The following is a 13,711-nucleotide window of genomic DNA, read 5'->3' as shown; positions in this document are numbered from 1 at the left end:
TCTTTGCCCAAAAGCACGAATACCCTTTTTTTCCTTTATTTTTTACTCCTTAGTCTTCTGGCACATAAAAACAAAAGTTACTTAATGATAAAACACTTCAATTATCGTTTAAATCAAGGTAATGGATTTTTTTAAAAAAGCATTACAAAATGCTCAAATACACTACAAAAATTTAACATAATACTATTAATAAATAACTGGAACACAGCTCTCTAAGTATCAACATCCAGCCACTCTCATATGAGGAGCTACACAAACTATTATAGTTCACTTTTTATGTAGTCATGTAGTATCTTAACATTTCATTCTCTACTACTTAAGTCTGAAATTGTTGAGGAATTAAAAAAACTTCTTTAAAGAAATTTTACTTATAGTCCAGCCACTTATGTCTATATGAATCATGTTGTAAAACTCAGTCTTAGCTTTGTAAAATTGTTAAAGTAATCTAAAGCACTAAAATAAAAAAAGAAAATTCAGAAGGGCCAATTCAAGGAATCTTTGTAAAAGAGATTCTATTATCCATAAACCACAGGGTTAAAATTAGTGATAAAAGATTCAATTTTATTACCTATTTGCACCTATGCAAGACGGAACATCAGTTTTCCCGTATATGAAGATTTTCCTGATTAAAGGTACACTACACAGCAAGATATTTATCATTTAACACATGTACAAGATAATATAATTATACCTGAGCAAAAAGGTATGACATGACAAAGTCGTCAAGAAGAGGAGCTTCAGCACCTCGAGATATTCCATGTCGATAGGTTCTGTTGCTGCCATTACAATACCAGTAAGGAAAGTAAAATCTACAAGACAGTTAAAACATTCTGTCAGCCTCCAAACAGTTAAAATATAAACATACTATGTTTATATAACCACTTCCAGCATACTAACAGGTATTATTCCATAATCAGAAAACACAGCTAACAGCACTAAATACAGGTTGGGAACCAAAGGAAATGTGGATTGAGATCATACTAAAAATATAGGTAGAAGATATAAGAAACATAATTGTAAAATCAAAATACTGCCTTCTTTCATGCACAGAATTTAGAAGCAACAGGGAACAGAAAAATGTAGAAATATACTTATTAGTGATGCCTGTAGATTTGTTATTTTCTATGTTAACAATCATATCTCCAAATAATGACTTATTTCTTTGTTCTCAATTATGAACCTTTTTTATTCTTGTCTTACTGTACTGTTTAGAACTCCACTAAAATCCCAAACAGAAGATCCTATCCTTATTTCTATCTTATTCCTAATTTTAAAGAGACTGCTTCTAACATTTTTTCATTTAAGAATATTATTTGCTACATGTTTTTATAGATACTCTTTATCATGGTAAAGATGTTTCTCCTGAGTCTTAGTTAATTAAGGCTTCCTTTCTTTTTAAAATTAAGAATGAGTCTGTGCTCTTTTTTATTATGCAACACTGACTCTCTGTAGTGAATGGATCTATTTCATAAGAGACATAGATTAAACGTATTTCTTTGTTTCAACCTTTTGAGTAGAGAAGCACCTCTGAATTTCTCTAAATTGGTATTACATATTATCATAAATTATTAATAAGTTAACTTATAATTCGAGGCTGTAATAAACACTGGCGAAGTCTTTCCATCATTTCAACTTTTTAAAAAAGTTGTAAAAAAAGAAGAGATGTGAGATTATATTTTATTGCATAAAACATCGTTTCCTGGGAAACTAGCAGTATTCTAAACATTTAGGATTTTGCTGGTAAAGCCATGCTCACTCATCCTTGAACATTTTTAATGATAACCATAAGTGGGGTAAAGCAGCACCTCACCAGAACAGCTTTATTCTCAGAGCATTCTAGTTAAAGAACATGTATGAATATTTCCTCTAGTGGAGAAACAAAGTCTTAAATGAAGAAGATTAAATGCTGATTGGTTCTGGTCTGATTATCAAGCACCTTGCAATTAAAAAATGTGTTCAATTAATTTCTCCCACTTTGTCTTTTTACCATTAAGCGAGTCACTTTAAAGGAGAAAAGTACCTTATTCTGTAGAGTACATTATGTCTGGCTGAGTCATCTACATGGAAGACATGGTTGGGTGGATACCACATCCTTTCTGTTTCATTCATTAAAGCAAACATACTATGATACACAGGTGTGATTCCTAGAAAAGAACCAGAAAAAGAAATAGCTACATTAACATTTATAATTTGTAGTGGGTCTGAAGTAATAACTTGAAATCAGCATAAAATGCAGTAGCAGTTAAAATCTTTTGGTTCAACATGACTTAAAACTGAATTCTTAAAAAAATATATTTTTTCACTTATATTTTAAGATACAATTGCTGGGACTCTTTCAAGCAGATTTTAAAAAATACATCATCTAATTTTTTCAGTTGTCTCTACAGAAAGATTGATCCAAATCTGTGTGTTTTAACTGATAAGAGCATCAAATAACTAAAATATTTTGCTTTTAAGAGAATAGCAAAATAGCTTTATTTTTAAATGTCAAGTTTTATACAATACACTTGTACTTATATGCTCTGCACTGTTTAAACTTACAATGAAAAATTTTAATTGTCAACTTAAATTACAATGGTATGTGTTTTCAAAGATTTTTTGGAGGTACATTAACGAAAGGTTGAAGGCCACTGAAATTTTTAAAAACCATATAAAACATATAAGGCACACAATTAATGCTTTTTATTTCCAAACACATATAGAACATTCACACACACATACGTACATACGCACACTCCACTACAATCATGTGGGGATTAAAAAAGAGTCTCTAAAAATGCCAGAGAATAATCATACAGAGCATGTTCTCCAATCATATATATTTGAAGACAAGCCTCAAAGAAAACAAAAGTATTTTTATTTTAGTGATATTTTTATTTTATTCTTTTCCATTACAGGCAAAAATGACACCAACTTGACACGCTGACAACAAAAACTTTTAATTTTTATTGAGATTATTACACAACTGTATACTCACAGATATGTAATAATTTCAGTAAGTTACATATAAAAACATTATTCAGTAACAACTTTTAAACTATATCCTTACATTCATTCTTCTATTTACAAGTTCTTCTAAATATCTCACAGATCATAGGAGAGATTACAACAGAAATTAAAAAGTATTTACAATGATCATTATCATGTATTAAAAATTATGAAATATGACTAAAGTGTTGTTCAAGAGAAAAAAAATGTAGCTTTAACCTGCTTATATAAGAAAATAACAGACTGACTCAATATTAGCTAACTCGATATTAGCAAACAATAGAGTAATCCCAAAGACAGGACAGCTGAAGGGATATGACAGAATAGAAGTTAACAGAATAAAAATTTAATAAAGAGAATCAACAAATAAAAGCATCTGGTGACAGGCTTTAAGTTAGAATCCAACACTTATTTTAGTCTGCACATGGCCTGCCCATTATTTTATTTACCATATCAGCCCATGCCTTTTTCCCATACTGCGCACTTTGTCTTAGTCACATTTTTGGTAAGCTCTAGCCAAAATGAGTAAAAAACAAACATTACTGAGGAGCTTCTCTGAAAAGCAGGAAAGACCCAATGATGAGACAGCAGAAGACTCTAAGATTGCCAACAAAAAGAAAGCTGCATTTAAAAGAAAATATCAATACTTAAATTACAGGTTTATTGCAACAGATGATTTGCATTCTCCAAGCCCACTTTGTATAATATGTGGTGACTGGCTATCCAACATCATGTACCCTTCAAAACTGCTTTACTACATGGAGACCAAGCACCCTGTATTAAAAGACAAGACTTTGGAGTTTTGTTTTGTTTTGTTTTTTTAAATGTGAACACGAAGAACAGAAACTATTATTGAAAGCCACCACTTCATCAAATGTGTCTGCACTGAGAACATCATCACCCTTTAGTGGCTAACCACATTGCTAAAGCTAAGAAACCCTTTACTATTGGTGAAGAGTTGTTCCTGCCTGCTGCTAAGGACATCTGCTGTGAACTTTTAGAAGAGGCTGCAGTTCAAAAGGTGGCACATGTTCCTCTTTTGGTTAGCACCATAACTAGACAAAGTGATGAAGTAGCAGAGGCATAACTGTTAGAGAGGTTAATGAGTCACTGTAGTATGCAATCCAGTTTGGCATGTCTACTGATGTTGACAAGGCAACAATGCTTGTTTCTATGTGCTATATTTTTCAGGAGGATGTGCACGAGGATATGTTATGTGCACATTTGTTACCAATCAACACCACAGGTGCGGAACCATTGAAGTCTTTCAATGATTACATAACAGGAAAACTGAATTAGTCATTTTGTGTTGGTATATGCATGGACAGAGTGGCTACCATGACTGGACAGCTTTCTGGTTTCACTACTCAGGTCAAAGAGGTTGCTTCTGAATGTGAGTCTATGCACTGTGTCATCCCTAGAAAAATGCTGGCTAGCCAAAAAATGTCACCTGAACTTAATGACATTTTGCAGGACGTGATTAAAATTATCAACCACATTAAAGTACATACCCTTGACTCATGTCTGTTCGTGCAGCAGTGAGGAGGTGGATGCAGAGCACACACGTCTTCTCATACACACAGAAGTGGATGGCTTTCTAAAGGTAAATCACTAGCCAGAGTTTCTCAATTATGAGAGCAGCTCCAGAGATTTCTTTTAGAAAAATAGTCACCACTGGCAGCACATTTCAGTGATACAGATTGGGTGGCGAAACTTGCTTACTTGTGTGACATATTCAATTTGCTTAACCAATTCAATCTGTCACTTTAGGGGAAAATGACAACTGTGTTCAAGTTGGCATAGAAAGCGGCTGCATTCAAAGCCAAACTGGAATTATGGGGGCAACAAGTGAACATTGGGATTTTTGACATGTTACAAACAATAACAGATTTTGAGAGAGACTAAGTCAGGGCCTTCTTTCTCCCAGCTGGTGCATGATCACCTATCTCAGCTTTCAAAAGAGTTTGAGTATTATTTCCCAACCACAAAGGACCCCTAAACTGGGAAGGAATTGATCTGCGACCATTTGTGAATAAGCCAGGTGAATTGACTTTGCTCCAGAAGAGGATCAACTGCTTGGGAGTGCAAATCATGGCGGCCTTAAAAGTATATTTGAGACAACTTCAAATCTCCATACATTCTAGATTAAAGTCAAACCGGAATACCCTGAGTTTGCCACAAAAGTGCTGGAAAGCCTGCTTCTATTTCCAACATCCTATCTTCTTAAGGCAGTGTTTTCTGCAGTAACAGTAACCAAAATGAGATAATGGAGTAAACTGGACATGGCAACACATTTTGGGTGTCACTGTCTCCCATTACCCCCAGATAGGGCTGTCTAATTGCAGGAAAACAAGCTTAGGGCTCCTAAGCTTGGTGCATTATGGTGAGTTGCATAATTATTTCATTATATATCACAATGTAATAACAATATAAATAAAATGCATAATAAATGTAATGTGCCTAAATCATCCTGAAACCATTTCCACCCCAGCCCCCACCTCCTTGGGGTCAGTGGAAAATTTGTCTTCCACAAACCAGTCATGGTGCCGAAAAGATTGGGGACCACTACTATAACAAGCACAGGATGGGTATGGGAAATACAAAAACAAAAAATAGTGCCTAACTTTAAGAATCTCATAGTGTAGGAGATGACAAAGAGAAGCCACTGAAGAATTATAACTCAAGAGGCTAAGTATAATGATAGTAGACCACAAAAAAACACAGTAGTACAGAGAAGAGGTGAAAAGGTTCTTTGCTTGACCAAATTTTAGCCAAGCTCCTCTGAACCCTCTCCACAATAAGGCCCATCCAGGTACTTTCTTATAGAATCAAGTTTTAGCAAGAATCCTTCTAAGTCCCTTTAGCAACAATTCCCTACCTTTGCTATATCAAACTCCTCTTCCTTACTAGGTAATATCTGATCACTCTGGCCTGCCTTGAGCAAGAATCCTATTAGAGTGGTACAGCCAGAATCCCCCCAGACTTGACGCCTCCTCTTAATTTTCCTTTCACCAATGCCGCCGCCCAACTGGCTCCTTAGCTATAAATCCCGGCTTGCTTAGGTTATATTCAGAATTATGCCCCCTTGTTTACTGAAGAATCTTCCCCAATTACGATGTTTTTTGGTTGTTTTGTTTTGTTTTTAAATAAAATCCATCTTTATCACTTTAACTTCTGCCTGGCTCTGGTTTTCTTTACCAAAGGTGAAAAAAAAATTATCTTGAAGTCAAATGGAGTAAAGATGTCAATGAAAGCTTCTGAAAAGGTAATGCATAGCTGATTTAGCTATTCTATGTAATTGTAGATAGAGTACATAAAATGTGCATAGGCATGGAGGATCACCTGCAAATGCTCCCAGTGCTAAAATAGTTATACAGAAAAGAAAAAAGAGGTGCTACATAGCATAGAGTTACAGACAGAATGAGCATATAACCTGACTGGACAAAGGTAATTTTGATGTACCCCCAGTGTCCCAGCATAATTATTAACAACATATCTTTTCATCTCAAAAGTGTTCCAGTTTGAATAGTGCTGACCAAGTTATACAGTGTTACCTTGGAGTTAGATATGAGTTAAGCCTGAGCTCAAGCATTTCCTAGCTAGGTAAACTTGTGACAGTTAATCTCTCTAGGCCTGTATGTCATCATCTTTATAATGAGAACGATAAAAATGAGTTAACGGAATAGTGGGAAGGATAAAATACGATAATATGAATAAATTGTTTAGCAAACAATTTATGTATGTAACATGGGTTCCATTCTAAAGACCCAGGAATATATCCTAACTGGGCTTTAAAAGCTATGTAAGTAATTATTTTTGTTTTCCCTAACTGAATGGACCTAATTTACATGTAATTGAAGAGATAACAGCCAAGAATTTTCCATACCTAAGCAAAGACACTGACCCACAAACTCAACATGCTCAAAGAGCCCAAGTAAAATAAAGACAAAGCAACACATATGTACACTGTAGTCAAACTGCTGAAGATCAACAACAGAAAAAAAATCTTAAAAGTAGCTAGAGAATAGAACTAGAAGAAATATCAATCAATAGAAGAATAACCAAAAATGCCACAGATGGTAGAATTACCTATGAAGCTAAATGAGGTACTATAATATGTTCTATTTATTAAAGGTAAAACAAAAGATGAACATGATGAGGTAATGGAAATCATTAAAAAAAAATCTAAAAAAACTGATATCAAAAAATATCAAAAGGTCTAACTAATGCGGTCCAAAAGATGAGGAACAAGAAAGAGTACATAAATATCATGAAAATTATAAACTCATAGATCCAAGAGGCTCAACAAACCACAAACAGAGAAAACAGAAATAAATCTACAAAGTAAGTCATAATCAAATTTCCAAAAACCAGTGATAAAAAAATTATAAAAATCATCAAAAAAAGGCACATTTAAAAAAAAGACACCAAGTTAAGAAAAATAGCTTATTTCTCATTAAATACAACTCAAGACAGAAACAGTGAAAGAAACACTGAAAAAAAACACTGTAGACATAATTCTCTACTAAGCTAAAATTCTATTCTCAGCTAAAATGTCTTTCAAAAATAATGGTAAAAAAAAGACTTTTCAATCAAACAAAAGCTGAGATCATTTATATCCAGCAGACCTGCACTACAAAAAAATATTAGAAGAAGTTCTTTAGAAGAAAAAAGATATCAAATGGGCATCTGAATTCACACAAAAAAATAAAGATTGCTAAATATTGTACATATGTGGATAGATAGAAAAGACTTTCCTCAAAACTCTTTAAAAGGTATCCAAAACATTTGAAATGCTGGTTCTAACTCTAACTAGGTATGTCTTAAAAATAATCTTACTCTAATGAGATCCTGGTGATACTGCTCACATCAAAGTAAAGTTTACAATGGTTCCCAACACCATTTTACAGCCTTTCGTTATTCTCTTATTTACTTCTTTCCACAGCAGATCCAACCCATTTATTCATTTGCCAAATGCTGAATGAATGCCTAAATCATTTCGATTGGTCACAATTTTCAGTGTTAAAGATTAGGGCCCTGCGAACTCTACTTCCAAAACCATCAAAAGAAATTCTAAGGTCAGGTTAAAGAAAAAAGACTAATTTGGGCAATTTTCTCATCTTTAACAGAAAGAGAACAGTACCTACACATCCTAATGTTGTAAGTATTGAATAACATGTGTAAAAGATTTGGCGCAGTGTCAATAAATTTTAGCTGACTGAAAAAATGTTGGACAACATGTTGTGCAGCTTCAACATTAACTCCATATTCCATTCTACTCTTTAGACACCGAATTAAAAATAAAGGTCACTTAAATATACCTATTTCTCCTAAACACTTTTACAATTAGAGACTACTACAGATCAACATACTTCATTAAATACAAATATCTCAATATTAAAATCCATTTATAAGTTATAAAATATTTTATCAAATAAAGCCATACTAAAAAGGGTTGTTAATATAAGTTTTGATTGCAGCTAGATAAAATGAAGGGCCTTTGGGGAAGGGAAAAGAAGGCATACTCGGTACCTGAGTAGCACAGTCAAGGAAGAGTAACTGGCAAAGGGCTCAGAGAGAGATGGGAGGGTTCCAAGAGATAACTTGACATAGCAATTTAGTCAAAACTTTGTTGTCTCTGTGCTATGAAAAATTATCTCATATCCTATATTTTACATATAACTTGTCAAGGCTGTAGATACAATGTGAGAATAACTGTCTCTACAGTTCATAGATTTCTGACCAAGCAGAATAATAACTGAACATGACACAGAGAATATCGGGAAAGCCTGGATTTTGAGGCCGATGCTCTGACTGGATGACAACTTTTGGGTACCCTCTTTGAGGAAGGGGAAAGTTCATTCTCAATCCTGAATAAAGGAAAAGCAGTATTTGTGACCAATGGAACATATTGTTGTATTCTACATTATTGTTTGGCAAATATTCTCGCTTCTCCTCCCAGTCCCTACCCTGTCATAACTACTAGTCTATTGTCCACATGCATAAGTCTCTGTTTTCACATTCCATCCCAACAGCCCTCAGAGTCTTAACTCATTCCACCATCAACTCAAAACTCTGAACTTCAAAGTCTCATCTAAATATCATCAAAATCAGATCTGGGTGTGTCTCAAGTATGGTTCATCCTGAGGCAAACTTCTCTCCAGCTATGAACCTGTGAAATCAAACAAGGTATGTGCTTCCAAAATACAAAGGTGGGACAGGCATAGGAGAGACATTTACATTCCAAAAGGAGTAAAGAACATAATGACGGGTCCCAAGCAGGGACCGGTCTAAAACCCAATAGAGCAAATTCCATTAGATCTTCTGGCATGAGAGTAAGTCTCTTAGACTTGATGCTCTGACCTCCAGGGCCTTGCACTCTGAGCCTGTGGAAGGAGGGGCAGGCCTGATGATTTCTGAATTGCTTTCAGAGTCATTCTTCCACTATTTTAGGGGACAGCTCCTGGAATCTGCTGAGACGGCTAATCCACACTAATTATCAAATGGTTGCTTGGCCACCTCCTTAGTGTTCTCTTCTGAACACACTTTCTCATTTCTGACATCATTAATTTTCCAAATCTTTAAGTTCTGCTTTCTTTTTGATGACCAATTCCATCTTTAAGTCATTTTTCTCTTTCCACATTTTAATATAAGCAGTCAGGATTCACCAACCTGCACCTTCAACAGTTTGCTAAGGTAAAGATCTAATTTTATTGTTCACAAAACTCTAAAACGCAAACACAATTCAGGCAAGTACTATGCCACTTCACAGCAAGGACTGCTTTTCCTCCAGTTTCCAATAACATGTTCTTCATTTGTGTCTAAGACCTCATCAAAATGGCCTTTGTCATCCGTATTTCTACGAACATTCTGTTCAAGATTACTTAAGTATTATCTAAGAAGATTGAGGTTTTCTCTACAACTCTCCTCTTCTTCAGGAGTCCTCACCAGAACTGCCTCTAAAGGTCTGTTCGCAACAATGTAGGCTTTCTCTACCATACACCTCTAAACTCTTCCATTACTCATTATCCAGTTCCAAAGCCACTTCCACATTTTTACAGCATCCCCCCATTTCTCAGTACCAATTTTTGTCTTAGTCCATTAGGCATACTGTAATGAAAATACCATAGACTAAGTAGCTTATAAACAACAGAAATTTCTCACAATTCTGGAAGCTGGAAAGTACAAAATCAAGGTGCTGGTAGATTCAGTGTCATTAATGAGAACCCACCCATGGTTCATAGATAGATGGTTCATCTTTGATTTCTCTTTTTAACTATGTCCTCATATGGCAGAAGGGGCAAAGATGCTCTCTGGGGTTTCTTCTATAAGGGGACTAATTCCATTGATGAGGGATCTGCCTGATGACCTAATCGCTTCCCATAGGTTCTACTTCAAAATATCATGACATTGGGGGAATAGGTTTCAACATGAATTTTAAGGAAACACAAACACGTAGTCTATAGGACTCACCCAAGGCAGATTTACCTTAAATTCTACTCTAGTGATGCTCTTTTTTATACATGTGAAAACACATTTGTTAGCCATATAAGCATTAAAAAAAAAAAGAATAACGCAGTATACAACATGTATTAGAGTAGTATGATTAAAGCAATGATTTCTTCAGAAGAAAAAAATATATATTTTTTTAAAACCTACCACAGGCTTTAGAAGCAGCAACACAAATTTCTTCTGCAACATACTCCCCACTTGGAAACTTCAGGTAATCGCCTTCAGTTTTCCCAAGGGAATGATAAAGATACACCTGTAGAACTGGGTCTATTTGCTTCACAGAATTGGCATTTCCAGGAATATCACCATTCTGATGTACAGGAGACATGGATGTTCCTTCCATTTCCGTCATTGTAAGGCAAGCCATTTCCATGCAGAGTCTTTTTCAGAATGTTTGCCTGTAAGAGAAAACAATACAGTTACAAATGAAAGTGATATTGATAAAGTATCCTTTCTATACAAAGGAGTACTCGCTGACAACAGAGACTCTTGTCAAATCTGTTAGGTTGTTAAGCGGACATGAGTGACTGGGGAATGAAGGCCCCCTGCAAAGACCTCCCTTAGGACCTCTCTGAAACACCCATTTTACAGTTAGAAATTACCCCTAAATAATGGGGCATGAAGAAGTAAAAAGCCATAAAATAGCCGCTGGTTTGGTCCAGCCACAAGCACAAGGGCAGTTAGTTCTACACTAACCTTTCCGTAACCTTAGCCTCATTACACCATCATTATAATATCATGCATATACCTGGAAGTTCATTAATCTAATTATAACAGACTGCATTCTAGGTAACTACATGCACAGTAGGCAAAGGGTTATATAACAGCCAAATATCAATCAAAATGACCTCATATGCCAATCATCTAGCACCAGCCCTGTAAACACGCAGCCAGAAGCCAATATGACTCACACCTGAAGCTCTACAAGGCTGCAGTCTTCTCTCGCACAACCCATTTCTTTCTTGAAATGTGTTTTCAATAAATCTTACTTTTCCTAAAACTCACTGATTTGTAATTCTTACTGCATCAGCAGAAAGAACCGAGGACCCCTCAATGCCACCAGGGCAAGAATGGGTTTTAGATCTCCCCAATGGTAAGTGGTGCTGGACCCAGGCGGTCTTGTTAAGACCTAGACCTCGCCCCTCTTGGCTAGATGCCCTTCTGCCTCCTCTCTTATCTGTATTCTAGGCCACTTTCCTTTGGAGCTTCTCGTTTTCTCCTGAGTTAGACCAGGGGTGCGGGGGTCCTTTTCTCACCATTCCCATTCTGACCTATTACCTTACAGTTGTTTTCTGCTCCCTAATTGGTTTCTCCGCCTGCAACCTCAATTGCCTCCCTAATTGATTTCTTCACCCATGGTGTTATTTTCCTCCCCATCATTGGAGAGGAAGGTCTTTCTCTTGTGCAAAAGGGCTTTTCCATGCTGGAGACCCAAGCCGCATGGTAAGCAATTGCCTCCCCGAAGCAGAAGAGGGGTCTCCCATGCGGAGGTATGTTTCTTTTCCTTTCCCATCCTGTGGTCTGAGAAGTAGAAATTTGTTTTTCTTTTGTAACACTGCATGGCCACACTATAAACTCCCCAATGGGGAAACCTGGCCTATTAATGTGAGCATTAATTATAACTCCATACTTCAATTAGATCTTTATTGCAAACACCAGGGTAAATGGTCAGAGACACCTCATGTTCAAGCCTTTTTCCTCCTCCTAGAAAACGATTTCCTCTTACAGAAAGGCAGACTTAATTACCTTAGCCTTACTTTATACTAATAAGTCTTTCTCTTCTGAATTTTCCTGTAGAACTGTCAGCTTCTTTCACACCCCTTGGCTGGCTGACCAGCAGCACCCCTGCCCCATCCTTTCCATTTTTCCAGGAGGCTGCGCGCAGTGCCAGGGGACAGAAAGAAGCTGCCAGGAAGATGGGGGTGGGGAGTGGGGTGCTCAGCCTCAGGTGCCACAGGGTGCATCCACACACCTCTCAACGTGCAGAGTAATACGCTTTCATTCAGACTCCTGGCAATTTAGGGGTTAAGGTTCGGTGCTTTTTTTTTTTTTTTTTTCCTTTTTTTTTTTTTTTGACCCAGGCTGCCCAAGTTCAGTTGCCCATCAGGGAAGAATTTTTTCCTCCTTCCTCCCCAGCATCTTACATACTCACTAGCTCCTGCCTGCCCAGAAGGTAGACCCAGCTGTCAGCAAAACAAGCTGCAGTACTTTCTTGCAGGGAGAACCTTTTGGGGCCTCGCCTCCTTCCAAACCAACGTGGAAAGGGAGGGAGGATACTAATAAGTTTGGCTTGTAAACGGTTCTCTATAATACTATCCCACAACTAGATTATTTTTTCTTTTGCAAAAGGGAGAAAAAGCAGTAAGAAATCCCCTATGTACGGGCTTCTGTGATCCTTTACCAAGACCCAGACTTATTAGATGGCCCAATGATAGCAGTGCCTCCCTGAGATCTAAAAATAATCAGGAATTTTCTCCTCCGCCCTTACCCTCACACTCTGAGGGAGTATAGAGATCACCGGTCACTCCATCTATTTCACCACTCCCTAAGGAAACTAGGTTTGCCTCCTCAGAGATGTTATAAATACTGATGATGGAGAATAAAAAGAGTATGTGCATGACCTCTATATTTGTCAGTAATATATATAATATGGTGTTTTGCCTCCAGATGGTACTACCAATTTAAAATATTTATTGGCTTGGAAATACATACTTTTAGAGTTATTAACATTAATTATTAGAGGAATCTGAGTTCACTACTTTTGGTTTCTCATTACAGAAAAGCTAAAAGGTAAATTAGAATGTTAATGAATGTTGAATACCTTACAAAATGTTTCTTAAAAATTGTGTATATATTACCAACAAAAGCCTATGCTTCTAGAGGTTACAAAATGGTTCATAAATCTGCCAATTAAAAATATTAAATGCTTACTTTTTAGCTACTACTAGAAACTGAGGTTTCTAAGAATTAAGAATTCTAATTATGATGGAGAAGAAAGTGTATGTTTTTGGTAACAGAAGGTATATAGTATGGAGATAATTTTTGATGGAAATCGAAGGAAAGGGGTTTGTCCTAAAGTTGGTTATCTCCAAATGAGAAGCAGGAAATTGAAGGAATGAGAAAATTTTCGAAGATTTGTGAAGAGAAATCTAGAAAGAAGAAATTTTATATGTAGTTAAGCTAAACAAGATTGGAAATTTAATTAACATTT

At 36.1% G+C, this 13,711-nt stretch overlaps 1 protein-coding gene across 1 annotated transcript in view; it reads right to left on the bottom strand.

Annotated features, from left to right (window-relative positions):
* Window positions 1-13,711, bottom strand: part of JAK2 (Janus kinase 2) — an 84,588-nt gene that overhangs the window by 43,796 nt on the left and 27,081 nt on the right. The window contains exons 3-5 of the mRNA XM_016138353.2: window positions 10,648-10,898; window positions 2,021-2,144; window positions 692-809 (exon numbers count right to left, since the gene is read on the bottom strand). Coding sequence (XP_015993839.2) covers window positions 692-809; window positions 2,021-2,144; window positions 10,648-10,873 — 468 coding nt within the window. The 5' untranslated portion in view covers window positions 10,874-10,898. The remainder of the gene's footprint in view (window positions 1-691; window positions 810-2,020; window positions 2,145-10,647; window positions 10,899-13,711) is intronic.

Source organism: Rousettus aegyptiacus, unplaced genomic scaffold (assembly GCF_014176215.1).
Source record: "Rousettus aegyptiacus isolate mRouAeg1 unplaced genomic scaffold, mRouAeg1.p scaffold_m13_p_3, whole genome shotgun sequence".
NCBI lineage: Eukaryota > Metazoa > Chordata > Mammalia > Chiroptera > Pteropodidae > Rousettus > Rousettus aegyptiacus.
The sequence above is the reverse complement of the archived record's forward strand: the minus strand, read 5'-3'. Positions and strand labels throughout refer to the sequence as shown.